This window comes from Lactuca virosa, chromosome 5, assembly GCF_052849685.1.
Source record: "Lactuca virosa cultivar CGN04683 chromosome 5, Lactuca_virosa_CGN04683_v6, whole genome shotgun sequence".
NCBI classification, from domain to species: domain Eukaryota; kingdom Viridiplantae; phylum Streptophyta; class Magnoliopsida; order Asterales; family Asteraceae; genus Lactuca; species Lactuca virosa.
In genome coordinates, this window is record NC_136430.1 from 237439538 (window position 1) to 237464630 (window position 25093).

The 25093-nt window shown below is 36.1% G+C and overlaps 1 protein-coding gene and 3 pseudogenes across 1 annotated transcript; all 4 read right to left on the reverse strand.

Moving 5' to 3' along the window:
* Positions 1-13240: 13240 nt before the first annotated feature.
* Positions 13241-14244, reverse strand: LOC145112500 (uncharacterized). The gene is made up of 2 exons (XM_079048668.1): positions 13872-14244; positions 13241-13761 (listed from the first exon to the last, which is right to left on the reverse strand). The coding sequence occupies exons 1-2, from the start codon at positions 14242-14244 to the stop codon at positions 13241-13243; spliced, it is 894 nt and encodes a 297-aa protein (XP_078904794.1).
* A 225-nt stretch (positions 14245-14469) lies between these two features.
* On the reverse strand, positions 14470-18411 carry LOC145112501 (protein ROOT HAIR DEFECTIVE 3-like; annotated as a pseudogene).
* A 24-nt stretch (positions 18412-18435) lies between these two features.
* Positions 18436-22057, reverse strand: LOC145112502 (glucan endo-1,3-beta-glucosidase 11-like; annotated as a pseudogene).
* Positions 22058-22236: 179 nt separating this feature from the next.
* On the reverse strand, positions 22237-24270 carry LOC145112503 (glucan endo-1,3-beta-glucosidase 11-like; annotated as a pseudogene).
* Positions 24271-25093: the final 823 nt, after the last annotated feature.

The window sequence follows — 25093 nt, forward strand, 5'->3', positions numbered from 1 at the left end:
TACTCATGATTTTGGTCTTAAATGGTTAAGACATAAGCTCATATTTCAGATCTGGCCATTCTAATACCTCTTAACCTATAAAGTCGAAACCTTTAAGCCTTTGCATGGCTGTAAAGGTCACCAATCACTCCAAACACCTTTCATCTTTCCTTATTAAGCTTCTATCTCATGCATGGCTTAACCTTAACGTCCACGATTGAATTTTTATGGTTCTATAACACAATATACACTGATATGGACAGATCAAGGTCTTATGGAGCTCCTTTACTCATAAAGTCTCCACCTTTGGGGACAAAAACCCTAGAAATGGTCCATAAAGCACAAATCCAAAAAGACTAGGAAAGCTTTGAGCTTTTTACCTCCAAGTGGTGCTCCAACCTCTGTAGAGCTTAGATCCAAAACTTGCACTCCAACTCTAGCTTCCACAATGGCCCTCTCTTCTTCTTCACAAGCACACAATGATACTTTTAAGCCTAAAACACACACACACAAGCTTAGAACGAAGGTTAGCTTTCTAGGGTTTCACTCTCTGGAAATGGTGGCTGGGATGGAGGCCATAACATCCCTTTTATAGTGCTCATGAGTAAAATAGGGTTTTGAGCCTAGGCCCAGTACGCTCAGCGTAAAATAAGGTACGCCCAGCGTATTGGGTTGAATCTGCGTCAAAGGCATGCTAATGGGTACGCGCAGCGTACTCTTGAGTATGCCCAGCGTACCCACTTATCACCATTTCCTATTTTTGGGTAAATTTTGACAACTTGGAAAAGAAGAAGGATTAAAGAGATATACCTGCATTTTGGGGTGTTACACCGCCTTTCGACTAAGGGTATCGGTGACAACGTTCGTTCTTCCTGGCTTGTACATCATTTCATAGTCGAATTCGGCTAGGAAGTCTTGCCATCGTTCCTGTTTCGGACTTAAGCGCTTCTGTGTCTGGAAGTAGCTCGTGGCAATGTTTTCGGTCATGATGACGAACCGACTCCCCAACAGGTAGTGTCTCCAGGTACGTAAGTAATGTATCACTGCAGTCATCTCTTTTTCTTGTACGGTATAACGCCTTTCTGTCTCGTTCAGTTTTCGGCTTTCATATGCTATGGGGTGTCCTTCCTGCATCAGCACACCCCCTATAGCAAAATCAGAAGCATCAGTATGGACTTCATAAGGAATGGTGTAGTCCGTCAGTTTCATGACTAGCTCTTGCATCACGACTGCTTTCATCTTGTTAAAGGCACCTTCGCACTCCTCATTCCAAGTCCAGGTCCTGTTCTGCTTTAGTAATTCTGTTAAGGGAGTAGCTATGGCGGAGTACCCTTTAGAACATCTCGGACCGCCATGGGCAGCTCTTTAGATGGGCAACTTTTGGGTTCTTCGAGTGTCTCTCGGATTGCTTCAACATAACACCCTCCATCTTTCGCCCTCTTCTTGAATTGCAAATCCGACAACAAGGGCATGGATTCTTTGGCACCTTTCAACCATGTTACTTGGATGTGCTTCTTGTCAAGAAAAATAAGCGAGCTCACAGAGGGGATTGGGAATATGTTGGCTTTCCGAAAGAAGGATAGTCCCAAGACAACCCTGAAATCATCCATCAGAACAATGGTAAAAGTCAGATCATCTGCCCAATTGTCGATATGTACCTTGACAGTGGTTGTCCCTATAATTTTTCTTGCTCCCGAGTTGACTGCTTTGATGGTGCCACTTACAGGAAGGCATCGAACCCCTAATCTTTCTGCATCTTTCTCATCCAGGAAGTTGTGTGAGGCTCCGGTGTCTACGAGGGCCACCGAGTCTTTCCCGTTTATCGATACATCTACAAACTGAATACCTCTCTCTTCATCTTCCTCCTTTGATAGCAGCTTTGTCAAGGCTGTAAGATGTCTCATCGCGTCTAACTCTTCTTGGGTAGTTGTTTCTTTTTCGTTTTTGTTTATCATCTCAGCTACAAACGCGTTCATTTCTTTCAGATTGGGAGATTCCCGGGTCCAACGAGGACCATCACAAATAAAGTAGAGTTTGTTAGGGGTTTTCAGGGGATCGCGTCTGAATTGATTATCAAACTTTGGCCTATTCGTCCTTTGATACTCAAATTTTCTAGAAGCGTTACAGTTACCACCTGTTTTTGTGGCAGGTGTGTTCTTCTGCGTGGGTTTGTAATCCACGAGTGATTATGCCATTGATATTGCTTTGTCCAATGCTTGGACGTTCCTCCTGTTTAGTTCTGCCTTAGCCTAGACATGCAATCCGTCTTTGAAGTAGAACAGGGCGTCCCCATCCGAATGGTCTTCAATTTCTAGCATAATATTTGTAAATTCTTTGATATAGTCAGCGATAGTACCTCCTTGGAGTAACCGCCTTAGTTTACCCATAGCCTCTTCAGTGGCATTGTGTGGGACAAAGTGTTTCCTCAATTAAACTTTGAACTGCTCCCAAGTATCAATGCTGAAGGTACCCTTCTCATGTTCTGTGTACTTTGTCCTCCACCAGATTTGGGCAGACTCTCGCAGAAATGTTGGGGAATTTCTGGTTTTTGCAGCATCATCAACCACCCCACTTGCCTCAAAATATTGCTCCAATCCGAACAGGAAGTTTTCGACCATGGCATCATTCTGGGTTGTTGTGTAAACATCAGGTTTGGGAACCTTAATGCTAGGGCTGGGAGTATGACTCCCGAGTTTCCCTAACATAAGGTGTCGCTTCTTGATTTCCTGCTTTAGGGCCTCCATCTCTTCCCGTATGGAACGAATTTCATCACCAATATTCTTTTTATGGGCCAGCAACTCTTCCGAGATGGTGCCAAGTTCTTGTTTGAATTCAATAGCTGCATCATCGATCAAAGACTTGGATGCTTGTGACATTACTGCATTCTCTTCTGTTAACGCATCGATCAGTCCATACAGGTCACTGATTTGAGCATGCATGCCTTTTATGGACGATTCCACATTTTGGACACGATTTTCAACAGCTTCGTAAGAGTTGCTGGGTGGAATGGGAGGGGGTCTGGACTTGCTTCAATATTTTGATGTTTTGGACTTTGCTTTCTTAGCTTCCCTGCCACGGTCATCTACATTATCAGGAGTAATAACGAATTCTTCGCCTGCCACCGTGTTGCAACCTTCAAGGAAGTACCTAGGATAATCCTTCGCTATGATACCACCTGTCACGGAGTCGATTGCAGACCCATGCGACCTTGGCGATCCTGCTGTCAAGGAAGGCCAAGTAAGCCGAAAAGATGACGAGAGGTTACTAACAACAGTTGCAAATCAGAATCTGGGAACTTGTATTGATTGAAGAGAAAATTTCGTGATACAAATGAGAGGGAGAAGGACCTTTTTATAGGCTCCTCCTGGAATACAAAGGGTCAAGTAATCTAACATCCAAGCTAACTAAAAGACAAGGAAACTAAGAGACATGTTCTGGAAGGTACAATGAAGGGACATTTCCAAAAAATATCTAAACTATGGGCTGGACTATACCCATCATGATAAAAAACGAGCTTCCTGGATTTGGGCTGTAACAATTGTACCTCTAATGGCCCACAAACACACTAGGGAAACAAAATGAATATGAGAGAGAGAGAGAGAGGAGGGAGGAGTAAATTTCTCAGAGATTTGGCTCTTCTAGGCTTTCAAGGGGGTGCACGAATTCAAGAGCCAAGGGGCTCTATTTATACTTGTGGCTAGCTAGGGTTTTGAGGTAGAAACCCTAATTCCTTAGCTTAGGGCCTAAGTAAATCCATGGACCCATTCCTCAGGGCATGGATGAAAATATCTAGAACCTTCTAGGGATTTTCGGACCTCCCTATTAAGGGTGATCCAATGGCCCAAAACCTCAACTATCAAATATTTACAAAATAGCCCCTGCACTTTCAATCCGTTCCTTTAATCCCAAAATTATTTTTTGATTAAATACTAATTAATAATATTATTTATAATTAATATATTATTCTTATAATATATCAATACATCATTTTTATGCCCCAATTTATTATTCCAAATAATAAAATCAGCCTCTCTCTCCAATAGTCATCCTGTGTAGTTGTCAGTGTGAAGGCAACCCAAAAGGACAGGAACATTCGTTGCATTAGAGGCATGATTTTCCTTCATTCCCGACTCAGAAGTTTCCAACAAATTATTAAGCTCAGTCAATTTCTTCTCCGTATTGTTCTATTGAGAGGTCAGAACGAACTGATCATAACTATGAGGTAAGGAGTTCATGACCATATCAGTGGCCAACTCATCATCAAGTGACACATTGAGCTCATAAAGTAGCTCCACGTACCTTTAGATCTTTGTACGTCAGGGAACACAGGCTCTCCTTCCTCGAACTTGCACACCATGAAGGCTTTGACTACTTCGAATCGCACTTTTCATGCGTTCTTGTGGAACTTTCCAGCAAGGTCGAGATCCATCTCGTATGGCCAGTAGTCCTCATAGAACATGGCCGACTCAGGTGCCATAGTGGCCACCATGATGCAAGCGACCTTTTTGGCATCATCAGAATGTTTGTTTAATGAGGCAATCTCCTCAGGAGTAGCGGTAGATACATCAATTTCGACAAGAGGCTTTTCGAGTACATATTCATTGCCCTCATAACGAAGAGTCATCTTCAAGTTCCTCATCCAACCCTTGTAATTGGGACCACTGAGCTTCTCTTTCATAAAAATCGATAGTAGAGAGAAGTTTGAGTGGGAGGAGCCGACTTTAGTAGCAATGAGTTCACCGTTTCCACACATCTTTTTAATAGACATAGTTTTAGTTAGTTATATAAATACTTAATATTTTAACCCAAAATTAATATTTAAGGCTAGGATCCAAAATACAATTCACAACAAAGAAGAGGGTGTCGTAATCTAATTGTGAATTTATTAAGGTAGCTAATACAAAATTTACCAATTTTAATCTAGAATGAAACTCCTAGATCGTTTGAGCTTCATTGAATCTTATGAATGACAAGTTTAATCTCAAATTATGCTCTTCAAAATTATGACTGGGATGCCAAGGATCACAACTAAGATGTGAATAACAATGCAAACCCACCCGAACACCCTTAATCGATTTATGATCTCACATTGATGTGTCGATTAACCACACATGCTCCATCAAGAATTATAAACATGAGTTTTTTTTTACTATTTCACCTTTATAGTCCTAAATTAGTGTGTCGGTTAACCATACACGCTCCACTAACGACTTATAAAGAAACAATGTGTGTTTTCTTGATTTAGCATACAATTTCACATTTTTGCTAAAGTATCTAGTGTGGGAATTGTAAAAGGTTTAGTTACTTTATAATATCATACTTTTAGGAGGTTAAGTCCTATCAAATCCGTTCGGCTAATGACCCTCCACCATATAAGGGAGCGTTGGGTAAGAATGGACACCCATTCAACGATCATTTTATAGGCCACTTCCTTATACTCCCCTTAAAGTATGGCTTTGTGAATGAGGCAAACTAGCAATTTGACTGACTTATCTTATACATATAATATATTAGACATTTAATCATATATATCGTATAAGGTGTACTTTAAACCTTTTAAAATACTAAGGTTTAAAATTAATCTTTCGAATTAAACAATTAATAATAATTAATTTTAAACTAAATAATGATTTAATCTTTATCTTAATTAAACAATTAATTAAATAATTTAATGTCATGTATTAAATAATTATTTACCAATTAAACAATTAATTTAATAATTCATATAAAATCCTAATCCCTTATACTTCTTTTGATTAATTCATTTTAGCGCACAATCAAATCGAAAACCTATGACTCTGATATTACTGATGCGTTTTCTAGGTTCTAAACAAAAATTACATGTGGAGGAAAAACTTAAAGCCTTAAGTTCACATGCAACCTAGAAAGGATCTATGTTTTCTCTATTGATAGCAACTAACTGAATATCAAGAAAACCCTAGGAGAGACGCTATGAAATTGAAATTTATTCATAAAATTAGGGCTACATACATTTTGATTATTATTGTAAATAATCAAAGTAGAATACTTTTTTTTCTAGATGTTGGAAAGCTAGCACCAAAGGAATGGATGCCTCTAATGGCTTGTACCCAAAAACCTAGTAGTAAGAAGACTCGAGGAGAGAGGAGACTAGAGCATACATTCAGCTCTATGAAAGCAAGTAAAGGTTGGACGAAAATAGGCACCTATTTATACTTGCTTAAGGAAACTCCTATTGAAACCAAGAGTCCTTTGAATGATTAATTCTTATTAAACTTAGAATTAATTCCAAATCAATTCTAATTAATCAACTAATAATTACTATTTCCAATTAAAATATTAATGATATAATATATTAATAAATTATATATTTGAATTTACAATTAGTTTATCATTCATATAATAAACTAACAAATTAAACTCTATCTCCAACTGTCATTCTAATTAGTTAATAGTTTTGAGGGGAACCAAAAAAGGACTTTGCTTCTAATTCCAGAATATATCAATTTATTAATTGGCTTATACACCTTAATCCAACAGACGAAGCATCATGATCCATAGTATCACATCATGATGCAGAGGTGGTGCGTCAAGAACACTAGTGACACTTCATCCATCATGGTGGTGTATCAAGTTGTACTCCTTGAGCATCTTCAACTTCATGGAATCCTTGAGCAATATTGAGCATTATAAAGGACTTCATATCATACATTTCATTAAGGGACACCTTTCCATATCAAGGAACCAAGTGGCTCATCCTTGTATCAAGATGACACATCATGCATGTGGATGGCACATCTTGATTAGAGGATGACACATCCTCTGCTAGGATGGCGTACCCACTTCCAAGTTGGCACCCCTCCTTCATAATTGGCACATATGGACTCCTAATTGGTGCATCCTCTCTATAATGGTGCATTCTCCTCATTAATATCATATCCTGTCATTTGGTGGCATATCATGTCACTTGGTGGAATATTAAGTCACTGAGTGTCATATTAAGTCACCTGGTGGCTTATCAAGTTTATTCGTGGAATTTACTGTCACTTTGGCATATCCTATCTTTTGTCAGGAGATCCATTCCTTTTAGGAACAAAAATCTTTCCCTTTGATGGTAGCCAAAAGTATGGCTAAAAAAACTTTAAAGTACATTTTCAAATAAATTATCTTGAGAACAAAATGAGGGGTCAAGCTTTTTGGTATATATATGCCAACATCATTACTGCATAAATGTAAAATTAACATATAACTTCAAAAATTGGTGAGCTTGAACAAAATGCTAAGTTATAAAATAAAAAGAATGGGAGCATGCCACTGTATGTTTTTTATATAGATTTTGTTATTCACCTTTCATTTTTATTTAACAAATCCAGACAATTTGCAACATATATCCATTATATACAAACATTCAATAAATATTACCAACACATATTATTCAAATTCTAGTCAATTACATACTAACATGAGATACAATAAACTAATATTGTTCAAAATAACAAAAAAAAATCGTCATAATCTTCTCCCATCCCCTCGGGTTCCTCGGTCTCGTCTGTTTGTTCTAGGGTATTTCCTCAAAACATATTGGGATTGAATTGAAAGTTAGAAATTTGCGGTGGTTGGAGATTAGGAATTGCGGCCGCTAATGAGTCATCATACATTTTTTTGTGTTTGTTGCAAGTATTCTTGCACTTAGTGGGTTATTTCAACAAATTGGGAATCATTCGTATTTTGGTATTAAGATTGGAAGGATTTGGAAGCCCATTGATTTGCAAATAACTTATGTTCATGGTTGGATTCCTTCCCACTTCGTGAGTATCTTAGTGTCTTGTCCCGAGGGCACGAATCAGATATTAAAGCTCATTTATATCTTCGCCCTCCGTGACCTCTTTTTTCATTTTCGTATACTCTTGTTGAATCTTTTCGTAAAATAAAGAAAACAATGAACATACATTAATTAAAACAAGGAACTAAATTAAACATTAAAATAATAATAATATACCTTAAACAAAAACTGTAATAATAATAATAACATATTCAAACAACGTATTAATTTCGTTCGGTACTTACCCAATCTTTTTGTGCTCGACATGTACACCAACCCGAGCCTTCCTTGTAGAGCATCTGTCTTCAACTCTCAATATGTTATGGCTCCTGTCCTTTTTGTTCCTATAATAAGTCGAAAACAATAAATATAACCATATAAGTGTTAATAAAAATTTTATATAATACAAATAAATTTTGTTACCTTTAAATGACTTCTTTGAGCATATGAATTACAACCATGAGCACTTTTGTGTAGAAAATTCTCCCTACCACTTTTTTTTATAGAATATTCACGAGTATATAAAGAAATATGTACATAAGAAGTAAAAATCGGATAGAATGGATAGATTATTCAATATTGTAAGCTTTTAAACCCACTTTTTAAATACCTTGTCTCATATGTGAATGTGTATTGCATGATTGTTTGTTTGAGAAAAATTCAGCAACATTTCCTCTTAGCTCCCAAGTATATAAAGAAAAATATACCCGAGGAGTAAATAGAAAATGACAACCAAATTTTTCTTAAACAAACAATCATGCCATACATATTCATATCCTAAATGAGATAAAGTATTAAAACAAAACAATCCCAAAAAGGAGACAGCCCAAAATTAATTTCTAAATCAATTTCGGTTGCGTATTCCTGATGATTTATAAAGAAGAGAGTTAAACTAAAAATCAATGATTGAACGTGTTTTCATTCCTTTTTTATTTTCTATTATAACGTTATACTTTTAATAACAACATATTTTTATTAGTTTTTTTCTGTTATAAATATAAAAAAATGAAAATAGAATGCTTTAATAAACAAACTAATACAAGTACGTTGCTATTAATCACCTTCATAGTTAGGTTTGCTTTAATAGCAATGCACATTTATTAGGTTGTTTATTCAAGTTTTATCTTTTCACTTATTTTTCATATTTATATTATTTATAGCATCTTCTTTTTGTTTTTTCTATTATAACATTGTACTTTACATACTTTTTTGTTTTTTCTACTATAAAAATTTACTTTTTTTCAATTATAAGTTATAACATTTGTACTTTAAAAAATCATGTTACCTAATTAAGCCAAAGTTATAATGAGTTTAATTAAGTCATTAACAATATTAAGGGTTTTCAAAGCATATTATCATGAAAATAAAAACATATTAGGCAGTAACCTATTAAGTACTTTACAGTTCAAACCAATAGCAACAGTTCATTTAGCATTCAATTACAAAACAAATTCAACACTTTTCATGAAAATAGAAAGATATTAAACACTAATTAAGTAAGCACTTTTTCAATTTAACATTTTATCAATATGTAACTAAGCACATACCATGAAACTAATTAGAAACACTTTAAACACTTATCAATTAAGCACTTTATCACTTCATCTTATATGCACTCAAAATAGTAAACCTAAATAAATAAGACAACAATACATATTATACGTTTTATACATCCAAAACAACAACTTAACATCAGAATTACCTAATAAAAGATTCTAAATACATTAAAACATCACTAAATCGAAGAGAAAACGAAAACAAAAGTTAGAAACAATACATATTCTTCCTGCTGTGGTGCCCATATTATGGTGGTGGCTGGCAACGGTGGTCTTCCAGTGGTGACCCGTGGTCAACAGAAAAAACCAAATAAGAAAAAACTTGTGAAATAAAAAACGTTACCTTTTGTTGGCTGTAGAATTTGATAATCAGAGAGATGGAATAGAACGTATTTTTCTCATTATCACCAAGCCAATAAACAGTTCTTTAAATACAATCCAGGAAGGCAAAACTAAACTATTCTTAATAAAAGAAAATCATAAAAGATAAATACAAAAAACTGATAAATAGGATAATGACTATTCGCTAAGAAATATCCGTTCCAATATTCCCCCTCAAGTTGGAGCGTGTAAATCTTTCATGCCCAACTTGACAAGTAATTTTCGAGGGTGTTGAGCTCCCAATGGCTTGGTAAGAAGATCGGCTATTTGACCCGTGGTATTAATGTGCATAGGTCGTATTTCATCCGACTCAACTCGCGCTCGGACGAAATAACAATCCATTTCTACATGCTTCGTTCTTTCATGTAAAACCGGATTGTTTGCAATGTGTTTGGCAGCAAAGTTGTCACAAAATAGAGTAGTGCCTTCCGTAGGTGCTTCGCAAAGTTCCTTTAGCAATGATCGATCCCACAATACTTCGCAGACTGTGCTAGCCATTGCCCTATACTCTGCTTCTGCCGATGAACGGGAAACAACCGATTGTTTCTTTGACTTCTAAGATATGGGAGCACCACCGAGGAGGAGTAAGTACCCGGTGCGAGAACGTCTTGAAAAGGGACATCCAAGCCAATCGGCATCACAGTAAGAAACTAGTTTCATGCCTCCTTGGTGGGATACCAAAATACCTTGACCCGGGGTGGCTTTTAGATATCTTAAGACACGAGTAACCGCGTTCATATGATTTTGTCTGGGATCGGAGAGAATTTGACTTAATACATTAACAGAGTAAGTAATATCCGGGCGTGTAGCTTGCAAATATAACAATCGTCCAACCAGGCGCCTGTATTTACCAACATCAACCTTTTCTTCTTCTTCATTCTTATCGAGTTTTAGATTTTGTTCCATGGGAAACCGACTTGGACGACAGCCCTACAAGCCACTGTCCTCCAAAATGTCCAAAGTATATTTTCGCTGACTAAGGACTAAACCCTCCTTCGTGCGATCCACTTCGATTCCCAAAAAATACTTCAAGGTGCCGAGGTATTTAATTCTAAATCTGTGGTGGAGTTGAGACTTGGTGTATTGAATCATGTCCATATCATTGCCAACAATGATCACATCGTCAACATAGATCAAAGCTTCTAACAAAAACTGCATTTTTGTTGTATATGAACAACGAATAATCTGCCATGGATTGAGTGAAACCATGCTCTAACAGAGATTGGATGAACTTATGATACCAATTACGTGACGCTTGTTTGAGGCCGTATAGGGACTTCTTGAGGCGACAAACACGTGTATCATTGTCTTTTGAGAACCCTTGTGGAAGCTTCATGTACACTTCTTCGTTGAGATCACCATGTAAGAACGCGTTGTTGACGTCTAACTGGTGTATAATCTAGTCCTTCTTCACGGCTAAAGTAAGAAGAGTGCGCATCGTTACTAATTTTGCAACAGGCGCGAAAGTCTCATGGTAGTCCACTCCTTCCATCTGGGTGAAGCCCTTTGCTACGAGCCTGGCTTTGTAATGTTTGATCTCCCCATTTGGTTTATACTTCATCTTGTACACGCATTTAGAATCTATTGCTCTCTTTCCATCAGGTAAAGGTTCCAAGGACCATGTTTGATTTTCTTCAAGTGCCTTGATTTCACGTTTCATGGCATTTCACCAATTTTCATTTTGTAATGCCTCAAAGAAAGTCTTAGGCTCATCATGTGACATGATGGCCGCTAAAAAGATTTTGTGTTTGTTGGAAAAGTTGTCATAAGTTACATAATAAGCAAGGGGATGTACCGTGGAGGAAGCTTGATTGGAACTTGGGTGTGCATGATCGACCAACGGTGGGATGTTAACTTCATAATCCATGAACCGTGAGGGTTGAGTTTTGGTCCGTTGAGAAGTACGGCTTGAATTGTTCGGATGTTGAGGGTCACCATTATTAGGTGACGGATCGTTATTGGCTTCGTCAGCTCGTGTCATATCTTCTGGTGGGCCATTGGGCTCATTATTTTGCATGGGAGAACTTATGTCATCGGCCTCTTCTCTTACAATGGATGCGCTGAGATCGAGTTGTATGGGCTTTTCCTTATGGCATAAATAAGTTTCCATGTCGAGTCCAGGCCCGTCAGTTGGTTGAGGCTCACCAACGATTTCATTCTCTACCTGGTTCACATTCTCTTTGTGACTGGAGAATGGGAAGACGTTTTCCAGAAACTTGACATCACGGCTCACGACTATTTTTCGTTTTTCTAAATCATAGACTTTGTAACCCTTTGTACCAAAAGGGTATCCTAAAAACACCCTTCCGTTTCCTCGTGGAGCAAATTTATCTCCCTTTCTTTCGGTGTTCCAGAAGTAAGTCAGCCCAATACACGCATGTGCTCATAAGGAGGCTTTTTTCATATAATATCTTATATGGCATTTTGTATTTGATTACCTTGGAAGGTAATCTGTTGATGATATAGGCAGCTGTTAAAACACATTCCCCCCAAAACCTTATGGGTAACTTCCCTTCGAATCTCAAGGCACGCGCTATTTCCAAGAGGTGTCTGTGCTTTCTCTCCACAACCCCGCTTTGTTGAGGGGTGTGTGGACAGGTTGTTTCGAGCTCAATGCCGTGATTAGCATAGAAGCTTTGCATGTAATTGGAGGTGAACTCTCCTCCATTGTCACATCTGATTCGTTTAATGTTTTTCTAGAATGGTGTTTGGATGAGATTGTAAAAACTGATCAAATAATCACTTGCCTCGTATTTGTGCTTGATTATGTAAATCCAAACAGCCCTACTATAATCATCGATTATAGTGAGGAAATAATTTCCATGTGTAAGTGAAAATGTTGTGTAACCACCCCAAAGATCACAATGAATCATGTCAAAACAATCATTCATTTTTATTGTACTTGTAGGAAAGGGGAGTCTAGTTAATTTAACTCTCAGACATGAATCACAAAAAAATTCCTTAGAGTTATTACTAAAATCCTTACATAAAGAAATATGAGATAACTTTTCATTTGATGGGTGACCAAGTCTTTTATGCCATTGATTTGTGGTAGTGACTTCCATAGCTCGTCGGCCTTCTTGTATGATCCCCATCCTGTAGAGTCCACCAATGCACTTACCCAATCCAATCAAGCCCCTCGTCCTCAAGCCCTGTATGACAAAGAAATCCGGAAAAAATGTAATGGCACAATTCAAATTTCTCATTAGTTGGCTGACATATATAAGGTTGCATTTGAAATTTGGTATATAAAGGACTCCTTTAATTTTAATCCCTGATTTAAAAGTAAGTTCACCGTTTCCTTTGACGGGAACGGTTTCGCCATTGGGAATAGTGACCGGCAATTCTCTACCACCTGTAGTGAGGTTTTCTAGAGACTCCCGATTGTAAGTCATACATTCGGTTGCCCCTGAGTAAATTATCTAGTCACTTTCATCATTGAATTACCTGCCATGTTTGCATCCGGGGTGTTGTTGGATTTGTCGTTGCTGCTCTTGCCGAGAATCTTTAGAAGCATTTCATATTATTGGTCGCTCAATCCTGGCATCTTGTCAACGCACGTTTCTGCCAAAGCTGCCTTTGGCTTCACCATCTCCTTCTTTCCTTTCCCTTGCCACCGGTCTGGGTATCCGACAAGCTTTAAGCACCCGTCTCTACCGTGTCCATCTTTGCCACAAAAAGTGCAGTGTCCGGATTTTTTGTTAGAGCTTGTCTTGTTGGTCTTTTGCCAGCCCTTTTTGTGATTTTGATTCTCACGGCTGACTTGCTGTGAGGCTTGGAAGGCATCCGCATCCGGAGTGGTCGTGATCTTTCTTCTAGCAACAATATTTCGCTGTTGTTCGTCTTCCGCTACCAGATGGTAGGCTGTCCCGAGGCTTGGCGTCGGCTTGGTGGCTAGTATTTGGGTCCTCCCGACTGAAAATTCGGCATCAAGACCCATTAAAAACTCATAGAGTCTTTCTTTTTCTTTGAGTTCGGTAATTTTCTTTCCGATATTACACTTGCAGCCATCGTATTCACATCGAGGAGTCGGCAAAACGGAATCTATTTCATCCCATATATACCTCTGAGTTTGGTATAGTAGGCTGAAATAGAGGTCCCTTCTTGACGTGTCTATGTAATGGATTGCTTGAGTTCATATCCTCTTGGATCACTTTCCTTCCCAAATATTTCGTGTAAGTCATTCCAGATTTCGAGAGCAATGTTAGCATACTTCACACTGCTTCGTATCTCCTTGTCCATGGCGGTAGTGAGCCATCCTTTGATCATGGCATCACACCGCATCCACGCCATATACTTCTCGTTACTTTTGTCGGGTTTAGGGAGGGTGCCATCGACAAAACCAATCTTATTCTTTGTGAACAAAAAATTGGTCATCTCTTGGCTCCAATCATTGAAGTTGTTGTCGGTGAGACTCTCGTTTATTTGGAGCTGTTTCGGATAGTCAGAAGGATGCAGGTAGTATTCTGAGTTTGCATCGATCGGTTCTGAATTGGTTTTTGATTTGCCTGGGTCATCGCCTGCCATGACGACGATGGCTGTTTATGGTTTTGATGTTTCTGAAACCTGCTCTAATACCATGTAGAATTTGATAATCAGAGAGATGGAATATAACGTATTTTTCTCATTATTACCAAGCTAATAAACAATTCTTTAAATACAATCCAAGAAGGCAAAACTAAACTATCCTTAATCAAAGGAAATCATAAAAGATAAATACGAAAAACTGATAAATAGGATAATGACTATTGGCTAAGAAATATTTGTTCCAATATTGGCGGCGAAGGAGACTGGTCGGAAGGAGATGGTCATTGTTGATGTTCTTCCGGTGACAACCTTACTTCTTCCGGTGACAGCCATACTGAAAAACAAAGAAAAAACCAAAAATCATTTACCCAAATCTTAAAATCCAACCAGAAAAAGTGTGAAATCGAAAATGAGGAGTGGTCTAGAACTTACTTGTGGTCGCCGATGATGGAGAGTGGCTGAAGGGGTGGTCGTCGGCATCGATCGTCGTTGAGTGATCGAGAGAGAAAGCTTGGTGGGTGCGGCTATGCGGATGAACTTGAATGATCCTCCTTTTAAGGTTAAAACCAATGCCGACGACAAGTCGTTGATATAGGGTTAAAGAAAACTACGTCATATTGTATTTCTCGCAAATAAAAAAATGATTGATTTTTTTTGTGTCGACGACTAATCAATGGGATAGAGTGTGCGCGAATTGCCACGTTCTATGCCGACGACTTGTCTTGGGGATTGCTTTACAAAAACGACATCGTTTTTGTTTTTTTGCACCACATAATATAAATAAATGGAAATTATAATTTATGCAAAATATATCGACGACATGTCATCGACATAGGTTTTGAAAAACCACGTAAATACTTTACATTCCCGCGTCGACAAGTCGTCGGCATAGATACCCAAAGTTTGACAACCAAAGTTGGTGAACTCTGACGACTTGTCGTCTGCATAACTGTATTTGTAGCAACGACTTGTGTCGTCGGCACATGGGACAATTATTGTAGTGTATAATTGGAATTTCTCGTAGGAAAGATCAAAAAAAGTTCTTTTATGTAGCTTTTACATTCTAATGGAGCTGTCAATTGCATTATTTAAAAATTCATATAAATACGTGAAAAGCATACCAAAATACATAAAAGTATGTAAAAATACTTAAAAGTTCCTATAGATACGCAAGAATACATAAATACATGAAAAATATACCAATATACATAAATGTATATAAAAATACTTAAGAATTCGTATAAATACATAAAAAAAATTCATTAATACATTTAAAATTTATAAAAACGTAAAAGAAAAAAAAAACGTTAAAAACGTTAAAAAACTATATAAAAAAAACTTAAAAAGGTACATAAATACGTAAATGTATATTAAAATACATAAAAAATACATGGAAATACGTTTATATATTATATACAAATTTTGAAAACATCTATAGAAAAATCCAATTATTTTGGAAAAGTTAACAATTTCGTCTCATAACCTGTTGAACATGTTAAAAAGAGCTAAAATAATGAAATTAGCTGATTTTTTTGGGCATTTCTATTACAAAGCTTGGGTTTTAATTGTAAATTTTTCCAAAATAATAATCATAATAATATTTTTCTACATATTTCCGTACATATAATCTCAAAATGGATCAAAATTAAGTTTACACCAAAGATGTCAATCGATCTTTCTTCAAATTTCCCCATAAAAGGCAATATGTTTATTAGCTTCTTGTCCGTTGAATAGTGACGTAAACTTGTAGGTACTGAAATAACATACATTCAGTGAGTAATTGATATTGATAATTAAGGATTCAAATGCGCATAAATGTTTTAGAAATACAATGAAAACATGATGACGGAAAGAGAGATTCTTGTGGGAAACAAAAAAATCTTTATGAATCACATAATCAAACATGGGAGATGATTTGTACACAACAATTTTTCTCCATACACAACAATTGGTGTTTTAAAATGTTGTATTATACAACTCTATAATGCATAAATTATTGTGTATGGCAAAAAACTGTTGTGTACGAATCACTTCCCAATCAACATAGATAAGTACATTACATCAGGAGTAAGTACATAGTTATAGGTTGAAACCATCGCTTCCCATCATAAAAACGACACACCCTTTCAATGAAACGGCAATGCCATCTTTCTACAATGAATGTTAAGAAACTTATGTAACTGCCATAATAACTTCCAACTTGTAACTTCCATTAGCAAGAACCGTTACTCCATTGAGGCAAGCTTACATCTTCAGCAATAAATAGAGGGAACTTGTGTGCATGAAATAAAGAGAAAACTCTTCAGAAACATGAGGTCTTCTACAATTCATAATTTTTTCGCCTTTCTCATTTTGACTTACCCAATTGCTTCAATAGCATTTTCATGTCCGTTTACTACAAAATGGAATGTTAGCGTTATTAGTGCTCTCCGTGAAGATCTTGTTGTTCACATAAAATCAGGAGATGATGATCTTGGGAACCATACCATTCAATATGTAGGAAATTAGTCCTGGTCTTTCTGTGAAAAGGTTGGTGGTCACACTCTTTTTTACGGTTACTTCTGGTGGGGTTCAAAATTTCAGAGCTTAGATTTGTTTAATAAAGCCATTTCTGACAAATTAGCTTTAAATGCGGATCCTGAACATTCTTACTGGTTTGTAAAACCTGAAGGGTTTTTTGTAAATAATATTCCAAGTGGAGGTGGGCAGTTCATTAAAGGTTGGGACTAAAACAAATATATATCATCTTTTTCTTATTGTAGCTTCATACAATATATGATTAAAAATTAATTGATGACATTAGTATGCTATGTATGTGTTTATTTCTTCTGTCAGCACATCTGCAAATGAATACAAATGTGCTTTCTTAGTTACAATTGTGCAAGTTCACAAATACTTTATAACAAATGTTTGAATAGTAAAACAAAATCCTCCGTGTCATTGGTTTGCCACCCGGTCTACCAGGTAAAAATGTTGAACTTAGTGTCATGGGCGGCTGTCCACCTGGCGTGGATGGCAAGTAAACGCTTGAAGCATTGCCCGACTTTCCATCCTGCATAAATAAACGAGTTTTGCATATATATTAAAAAATCCATAAAATGATATATACATGTGTAAATAAACGAGTTTTGCATCTATGTGCACAAGTATGTGATCAAATAAATGAATGTGAGTGATAGGTGGAACATATTGCTCTTTGACATGTGTGGTGGGACTAGTGTACTTGGTTCTATTTCCATTTTCCATGGTTACACCAGATGAGCCAGATGACGAAACTACCCCTTGAAAACTCCCTAATACTTGTGGTTGGGTTGCAACAGGCTTTTGCCCCTCTTCGACTAGTTTTCTAAGCAGATTATTGACTGTAGGAAGAAACTTCATGGATAAAGACAGAATTCCTGGAAGCTGTAAGCATAAAAAAACGTATAAGAAACAGGAAAATGAATAAATAATAAATAAATAAATTGTCAACTAAGTGGGACAAATTGTGAAGTATGTTGCTATTATATGACTTTATGATTCGATATATTTAGAAGGAATGGAACTCACCATGCCATTGCTAAATAAATTCACCGGATTTGTCTAGTTGGACCCACAAAGCTTTGAAAAGAAGATAACCCACAAAAATAACAAGCAGCCATAATGGATTCCTGCAAAACAAGACAATGTGTATTGTGAATTTTCGATTTGAGTATTAACAAGTTACTTAGAAAGACAAGAAAACAAAGAAACCTTAAAAGTGTCATAAACTCGTTAAATCCTAGGATGAACATAACAGCTATTGCCCATGGAGGTGGTAACATATTGTTATTTCGGTTATTAGCTTCCTGAAGAATTTTAGGTAAGCCACAAACTAAAGCAAATAACAAGAATTAAAATAACTGTTCTTTCATAATATTTTCAAAGAAATTGGGATCTGTCAAAGGGACTGGAATTTAAAGGAGTTGATTTTTTTTTTAAATAAAAATAAATTCTCTCACATGTTCAGATAATTCACGAGTAAAAAAAAGAAACGCATACAGAGAGGCGATAGGCGTTTTATGCTTACCTGTTTTTCAGCATCTGAGCTGCATTCAATTCATAAGTTAATTGTGCATCTACTCTGGAGTGCATAGCAGCTAGCTCCTCAGGTGTTGCATTGGCCATCTTCTCACCAATCTCTGCCATCTCATCTGGTCTAGTTGACTTCAACTATTCTCCAGCATGCCTCAAGTCCTCAACTTTCATGTATTTCATGCTATCTGTCGCCATTCTTATCAATTCCGGATTCGACATCATCTGCAATCACCATTTTCAATACCACAAAAACAATCACTATTAAGGAGATTAATGGGTATCAACACAAGCATTTTCTAACATACAAAAATGTGTGTCCAATAGAGTTCAAAAATAAGAATATTGATGTGGAAAACTAAGCCAACCAACATTGCTTAGTGCTTACACAAACAAGTTTATAACCTAAATCTAAAAAGCAAGTTAATAACATAAAAATTAATAAATAAGTAAGTTCATACTTTGTAATACAACACTATGTAAAGAAGAAGAATAATACATATAAAAGTAATCATTAATAATTAAACATAAAACTATCAATTTGTCGACATCATTTGGGAATTTGACGTGAGTAATCGATTAGGAATTTAGGATTTAGGGACAGAGAAAAGCTAAATATTTTAAATAAGAAAGTAAGGTAATTGACAACATAACCAAATATGAAGTATGTAGATTCAATTAAAAAGTCATGATCAAATATAAGTTTCCAATCCCCCATCCGGCCTGTCATCGCCATTATGATATGTTAGATATGTTGCATGGCCCACAACAATTCTTAAAGATTGATCTACACAACGCTTATCACCAACTCCATGACCAGAAAAACATGGTGGATCAGTCAACACTAAAGACACAGCATTAACTGTGAATATTATTGACTACAACGGATATCATTCTCTCAACTGCAAAACTAATGCTTCCTGTTTTCTGACTTGATGTTTGTGGAAATCAGTGTGGTCCTGAAATGGCGCTCGATGCATACAGGTGATTGGTTTTGTAAAGGAAGGAGTTTTCTCCTTGAATATAGGACAATATTCTCCTAACAACCCGATAGACCCTAAGTAGAGAATACCCTTCTCGGACATAAAAAACGCTTTGACTTTCACAAACACTCCAACTTAAAAGTTGTAGAGAACTGATGGCAACAAGAAGCCTTCAGGTTTTAATTTATTGATCTTGGTTGGCTGGAGAAACTGCTAGAATAATGCAGTTAGGCTGCAAGACAATGTCACAATGCAATTGAAAATAAATATTAATATTATTCTTCAATTCTTTTCAGCATATAATAAGATTTGGGTACATTTGTAAATAAATATATATACCTTTTGAATGTATGACCTCACCATGTTTTCAATATCTTGCACAATGCTATTAGATTGCCCCTCTACATATATCACATAGGTGAAAATAGATTACATAAATCACTAATCAAAGACAGAAGTTAACCAAAGTTGCAAAATATTATAAATGGTGTAATTGTGTAAACTTACCAACAACTATTTTTGTCAAGCCAGGAAGATCAATGAGGGTAAAGTTCACAACTATAAAAGATCAGAAATTCAGACATAATAGATTGATTAGTAACTTATTATGTTTTCTAAAATTTGATGTTCATGAAACATCTTTTGTTTATAATTATATCATACCATTTGGAGAATAGATAATGAGATATATAGGAACAGATGAAATCTATTTGGTACAACCTGTCACTCTATCAGTTTTATCAGCAATCTCCTTCCTCACAGCAGCTAAAAAAGTACATAAACTTGTAACAAGATCATGCAGAGAGATTGAGAATTACAAAAGGATCATAAGCTTTTTAGTCGTAATACCAAAATCAGTGAACCACTTTCGTGGAAGGTGAGCAAACTCTGCCTATTCTTTTCCTTCTTCGATCTTATGAAGTTGTAGAACAAGAGGACGCCGAGTGACAATTCCTGCAAATAGATGTTAATCATATTTTATATCCAACAAATTGAATCAGAAAACTTTGAAGATATAATAATTACCAGAACCACGCGGCAAAAAATCCTTGTCAACTACACTCTCCAACACAGATGATTTTCCAGAGCTCTGAAAACAATTTATGGGAAGTGATTAGAGTGAACTGTGAAGTACATTTGCATGAATAAAAACTGCTTACACAAACAGTTTTACACTTTTATCTAAATCAAGAAGTTAAATGTAGTTGTGTCAATAGATATGAACAGCCGTTATCAGGGGTTAGAATTACAGATACATATCATTGTGTTGAAATATGAAATAAAGATCAAAGACACACAAACACCATAAACTAAAATTGAGAACCTAAATGCTTGCAAGAAGATTAAGTGAATTAAGTCATTGATCGGATGAAAGAACGCTGAAAAGAAAAGAAATTATAATCGGCGATTAATATCTGCATATTTATACCTGACCACCGACGACGACGATTGTAGGCAAGGCGTCCCAGAGAGTAGGAAGAGAGGATTCTTCACCGAAGTCGCCTAGGGCTGTGCATGCTTTCTGTAGTTTGTTGACGAGATTAATTAGAGTGTCCCTTAACAATTATGATCAATAAGAGATGACAGATTAATCAAATACAATTAGGTGATTAGGGATTTCAGAAATTGCAGATGGACAGAAAGGCGAGTCTCTTTCTGAATTTGGTCTGTAAGGTGTACCTTTCTTCTTCAGTAGTCTTTTACATAAGTTGAGATTATACATTCTCGCATTACTCAACATAGCTCCGGCTTCATTCGCTTCACCATTTGAAGCCCATCCGGTTTCCAATACTATAACCTCCATCTTCTCAAATCCAGCTTTTTCCAAAGCCGTGTAAGTGGCATCGATTTGTGCTTCGAACATGTTATCATAATGTAGTTTCGTTTTCGAGTCTTCTATTCCTGCGTTATTTTTGAAGATTGCATATTTGATATCGATGTGTTCGGGATCACTGACGGTAGCAGGACCTCCCAGAGTTCCTGATCGCCACCGCCTAGCAAACCCACCAGCGGAATGTGGGCTTGAAACCTCAACATCGTCGGCTAGGTGGAGGAGGTCGAGATCAGTGTGGATGTTTTTCACCGACGGTAGCAGGACCTCCCAGAGTTCCTGATCGCCACCGCCTAAAACCTCGTTTCCGACTACAATTCCACGAATACGGGTCCCGGGACGACGGGTTCAACATTGTTTTTCATCCAATCAATAGCTCAATCGGCTTGTGCTTATTTCACAGGAATTCATTTCCTAGCCCAATAATGATCTTGATTCCAGATTCTTTGAACGCTTTGAGAACTTCATGATCGGCGTCATAGATTCTTGTTGTGCAAGAAAAGAGGAGTAGTGATGATGTTAGGGTTTTTTTTGGGTATTGATCACAGAGACAAGAAGGGTGAAAATAAGGTAGAGATTAAAAAGGCGGCCTTTCAAACTTTTTGGATTTTCATTTCCCCCAAGCTAAATGCGCGTTTCATTAAATAAAATAGAAAACAACATCTCTACAGGACAATCATTTTAACATAGGTGCCCTCTGTGTTTATAATTTTTTTTATTGGACACTAATTTTAGGGCACGCAAAAATGCGTGTCCTCTATGCTTCATTTTTTTTAAAACGGACGTTATTTTTAGGACACACAAAATATAAGTATCATAAATCACTGCGTGTCATTGTTTGCATGTCAATAAAGGGCAGTTCTCTAGTAGTGATTTATGCAAAATATTCCAACGACCTGTCATCGGCATAGGTTTTGAAAAACCATGGACTTAAATACTTTAACATTTCCGCGTCGACAAGTCGTCAGCATAGATACCCAGGTCAAACAAAGTTGGTCAAACAAAGTTGGTGAACTCCGCCGACTTGTGTCATCGACATAGATGTTTCGGCATATGGGACAATTCTTGTAGTATATGATTGGAATTTATTGTAGGAAAGATCAAAAAAAGTTCTTTTATGTAGGTTTACACTCTAATTGCTGCCAACTGCATTATTTAAAAACTCATATAAATACGTGAGAAATATACCAAAATAAATAGAAGTACGTAAAAAAACATAAAAGTTCATATAAATATGTAAAGATATATAAATACACGAAAAATATACCAAAATACATTAAAGTATATAAAAATTCTTAAAAATTTCATATAACTACATAAAAAATACATTTATACATTTAAAATATATAAAAACATAAATGAAAAAAAATTAAAAAAACGTAAAAAAAACTACATAAAAAAACTTTAAAAAGTACATAACTACATAAATATATATTTAAATACATAAATAGTACATATAAATTCATAAAAATACGTAGTACACAAATTTTGAGAACATTTATAAAAAAATCTCATTATTTAGGAAGAGTTAAGAATTTGGTCTCATGACTTGTTGAATAAGTTAAAAATGGTTAAAATAATGAAATTAGTTGTTTTTCTGGGTATTTCTATTAAAAAGATTGGGTTTTAATTGTTAATTTTTCCAAAAAAAAATAAGATTTTTCTACATATTTCTGTACATATAATCTCAAAATGGATCAAAATTAAGTTTACACCAAAGATAGTCAATCGGCCTTTCTTCAAGTTTCCCCATAAAAGGCAATATGTTTATTAGCTTATTGTCTGTTGAATAGTGACGTAAACTTGTACGTAAAGAAATAACATACATTCAGTGAGTAATTGATATTGATAATTAAGGATTCAAATGCACATAAATGTTTTAGAAATACATTGAAAACATAAAGACGGATAGAGAGATTCTTGTGGGAAATAAAAAATCTTTATTAATCACATGATCAACATAGATAAGTAAGTTACATCAGGAGTAAGTACATAGTTATAGGTTGAAACTTATGTAACTGCCATAATAACTTCCAACTTGTAGTTTGTTGACGAGACTAATTAGAGTGTCCATTAACAATTATGATCAATAAGAGATGACAGATTAATCAAATACGATTAGGTGATTAGGGATTTCAGAAATTGCAGATGGAGAGAAAGGCGAGTCTCTTTCTGAATTTGGTCTGTAAGGTGTACCTTTCTTCTTCAGTAGTCTTTTACATAAGTTGAGATTATACGTTCTCGCATTACTCAACATAGCTCCGGCTTCATTCGCTTCACCATTTGAAGCCCATCCTGTTTCCAATACTATAACCTCCATCTTCTCAAATCCAGCTTTTTTTCCAAAGTCGTGTAAGTGGCATCGATTTGTGCTTCGAACATGTTATCATAATGTAATTTCATTTTCGCGTCCTCTATTCCTGCGTTATTTTTGAAGATTGCATAATTGATATCGATGTGTTCGGGATCACTGATGTATGTGAGAAATGGATACGTGTTTATGTAGAAATGGAGGGAACGAACTAGCGAACCCACCAGCTGAAAGTGGGCTTGGAACCTCAACATCGTCGGCTAGGTGGAGGAGGTCGAGATCAGTGTGGATGTTTTTCACAGTCGGTAGCAGGACCTCCCAGATCGCCACCGCCTAAAACCTCGTTTCCGACTACAATTCCACGAATACGGGTCCCGGGGACGACAGGTTCAACATTGTTTTTCATCCAATCAATAGCTCGATCGGCTTGTGCTTATCTCTCAGGAATTCGTTTCCTACCCCAATAATGATCTTGATTCCCGATCCTTTGAACGCTTTGAGAACGTCATGATCGGCGTCATAGATTCTTGTTGTGCAAGAAAAGAGGAGTAGTAATGATGTTAGGGTTTTTTTGGGTATTGATCACAGAGGGAAGAATGATGAAAACGAGGTTTTAAGCCCGCGCGTTGCGCGGTAGTTTAAGCAATAATTAATTTTTTTGATGCAATGTTCTTTTGAAGTTTAGGTTAGATTCACTTATAATGCCTTACCTACAATATAAATGTACTTTTCATATTTTACTAATAATAAAATATAGTACAATGACCAAATTGCTAGTAAAACTGTGACAATCTCACAAAAGTTATTGTCATCTGCCTCTTAATTTTGTCCCAAATAAGTTCTCTCATGTACCTACATCACTTTCTTTATTTGGATAAATTATTTGAACGCATTCCACATGAAGTTTTCCCCTACCAAATGTGTCAAATGGGTAAAACACTTAATTTGGACAAATATACATGTTTGTTTCTTTTGACTTAGTTGGACATAATAGCTTAACGGGTTAAGCCATAAAACTTGGCTTAACGGATTAAGACGCTAACCTTTTACCTATTTGATTTCTTCTTTTTTCCTCCTAACTTCTTTCAGTTTAAAATCGACAAACATTATGAATTCGTTATTTGGAATATAAGGGTATAATGGAAATATGATTTCATTCATACACTTACCATTACCCAAACATGACTTAATGGGAGTAAAAAAGAAACATACCCTTAATTTCAAGTCCAAATTTAAATTCTAAATTTACTCACAGGTTTAGGGGTTTTGATTCCAGCTACCAAGCCACAAAATGGTTGACCGACTAAAGGCATGCCATCATTGTCTATTTTCTTTTCCGAGATGTTGAAGTACTTGCTAAAGGTAATGATCGGGACTCCATCTCATGTTGCATCATTGTAAAATTTCCTTATAAAATCTAAAATTTTAGTAAAAGAATAAACAAATCAAATAAAAATTGTGGTATTCTATTTTAATATTATATTAGATTGTTTCTTTAACTCCTAGAGAGTTACTACGACTTGTTTCTTTTTTTCATCAGTACATAAGTCAAAAAAAAGGGTTAAAACTCATTAATCATGTTATCTCTATCTTAAATTCAAAGCTGAAACTCATTAATATCATTTTGTTACAATAAACAAAACATTTCACTTTTATGTGTAAGTTAATTGG

Bases quoted from the DNA above. Each gene is read 5' to 3' on its own strand.
- LOC145112500 (XM_079048668.1), bottom strand. From the start codon at position 14,244: ATGGCAGGCGATGACCCAGGCAAATCAAAAACCAATTCAGAACCGATC. The intron at 13,762-13,871 runs GTGATCCAAGAG...GGGATGAAATAG, and splicing joins CGAAATATTTGGGAAGGAAA to ATTCCGTTTTGCCGACTCCT.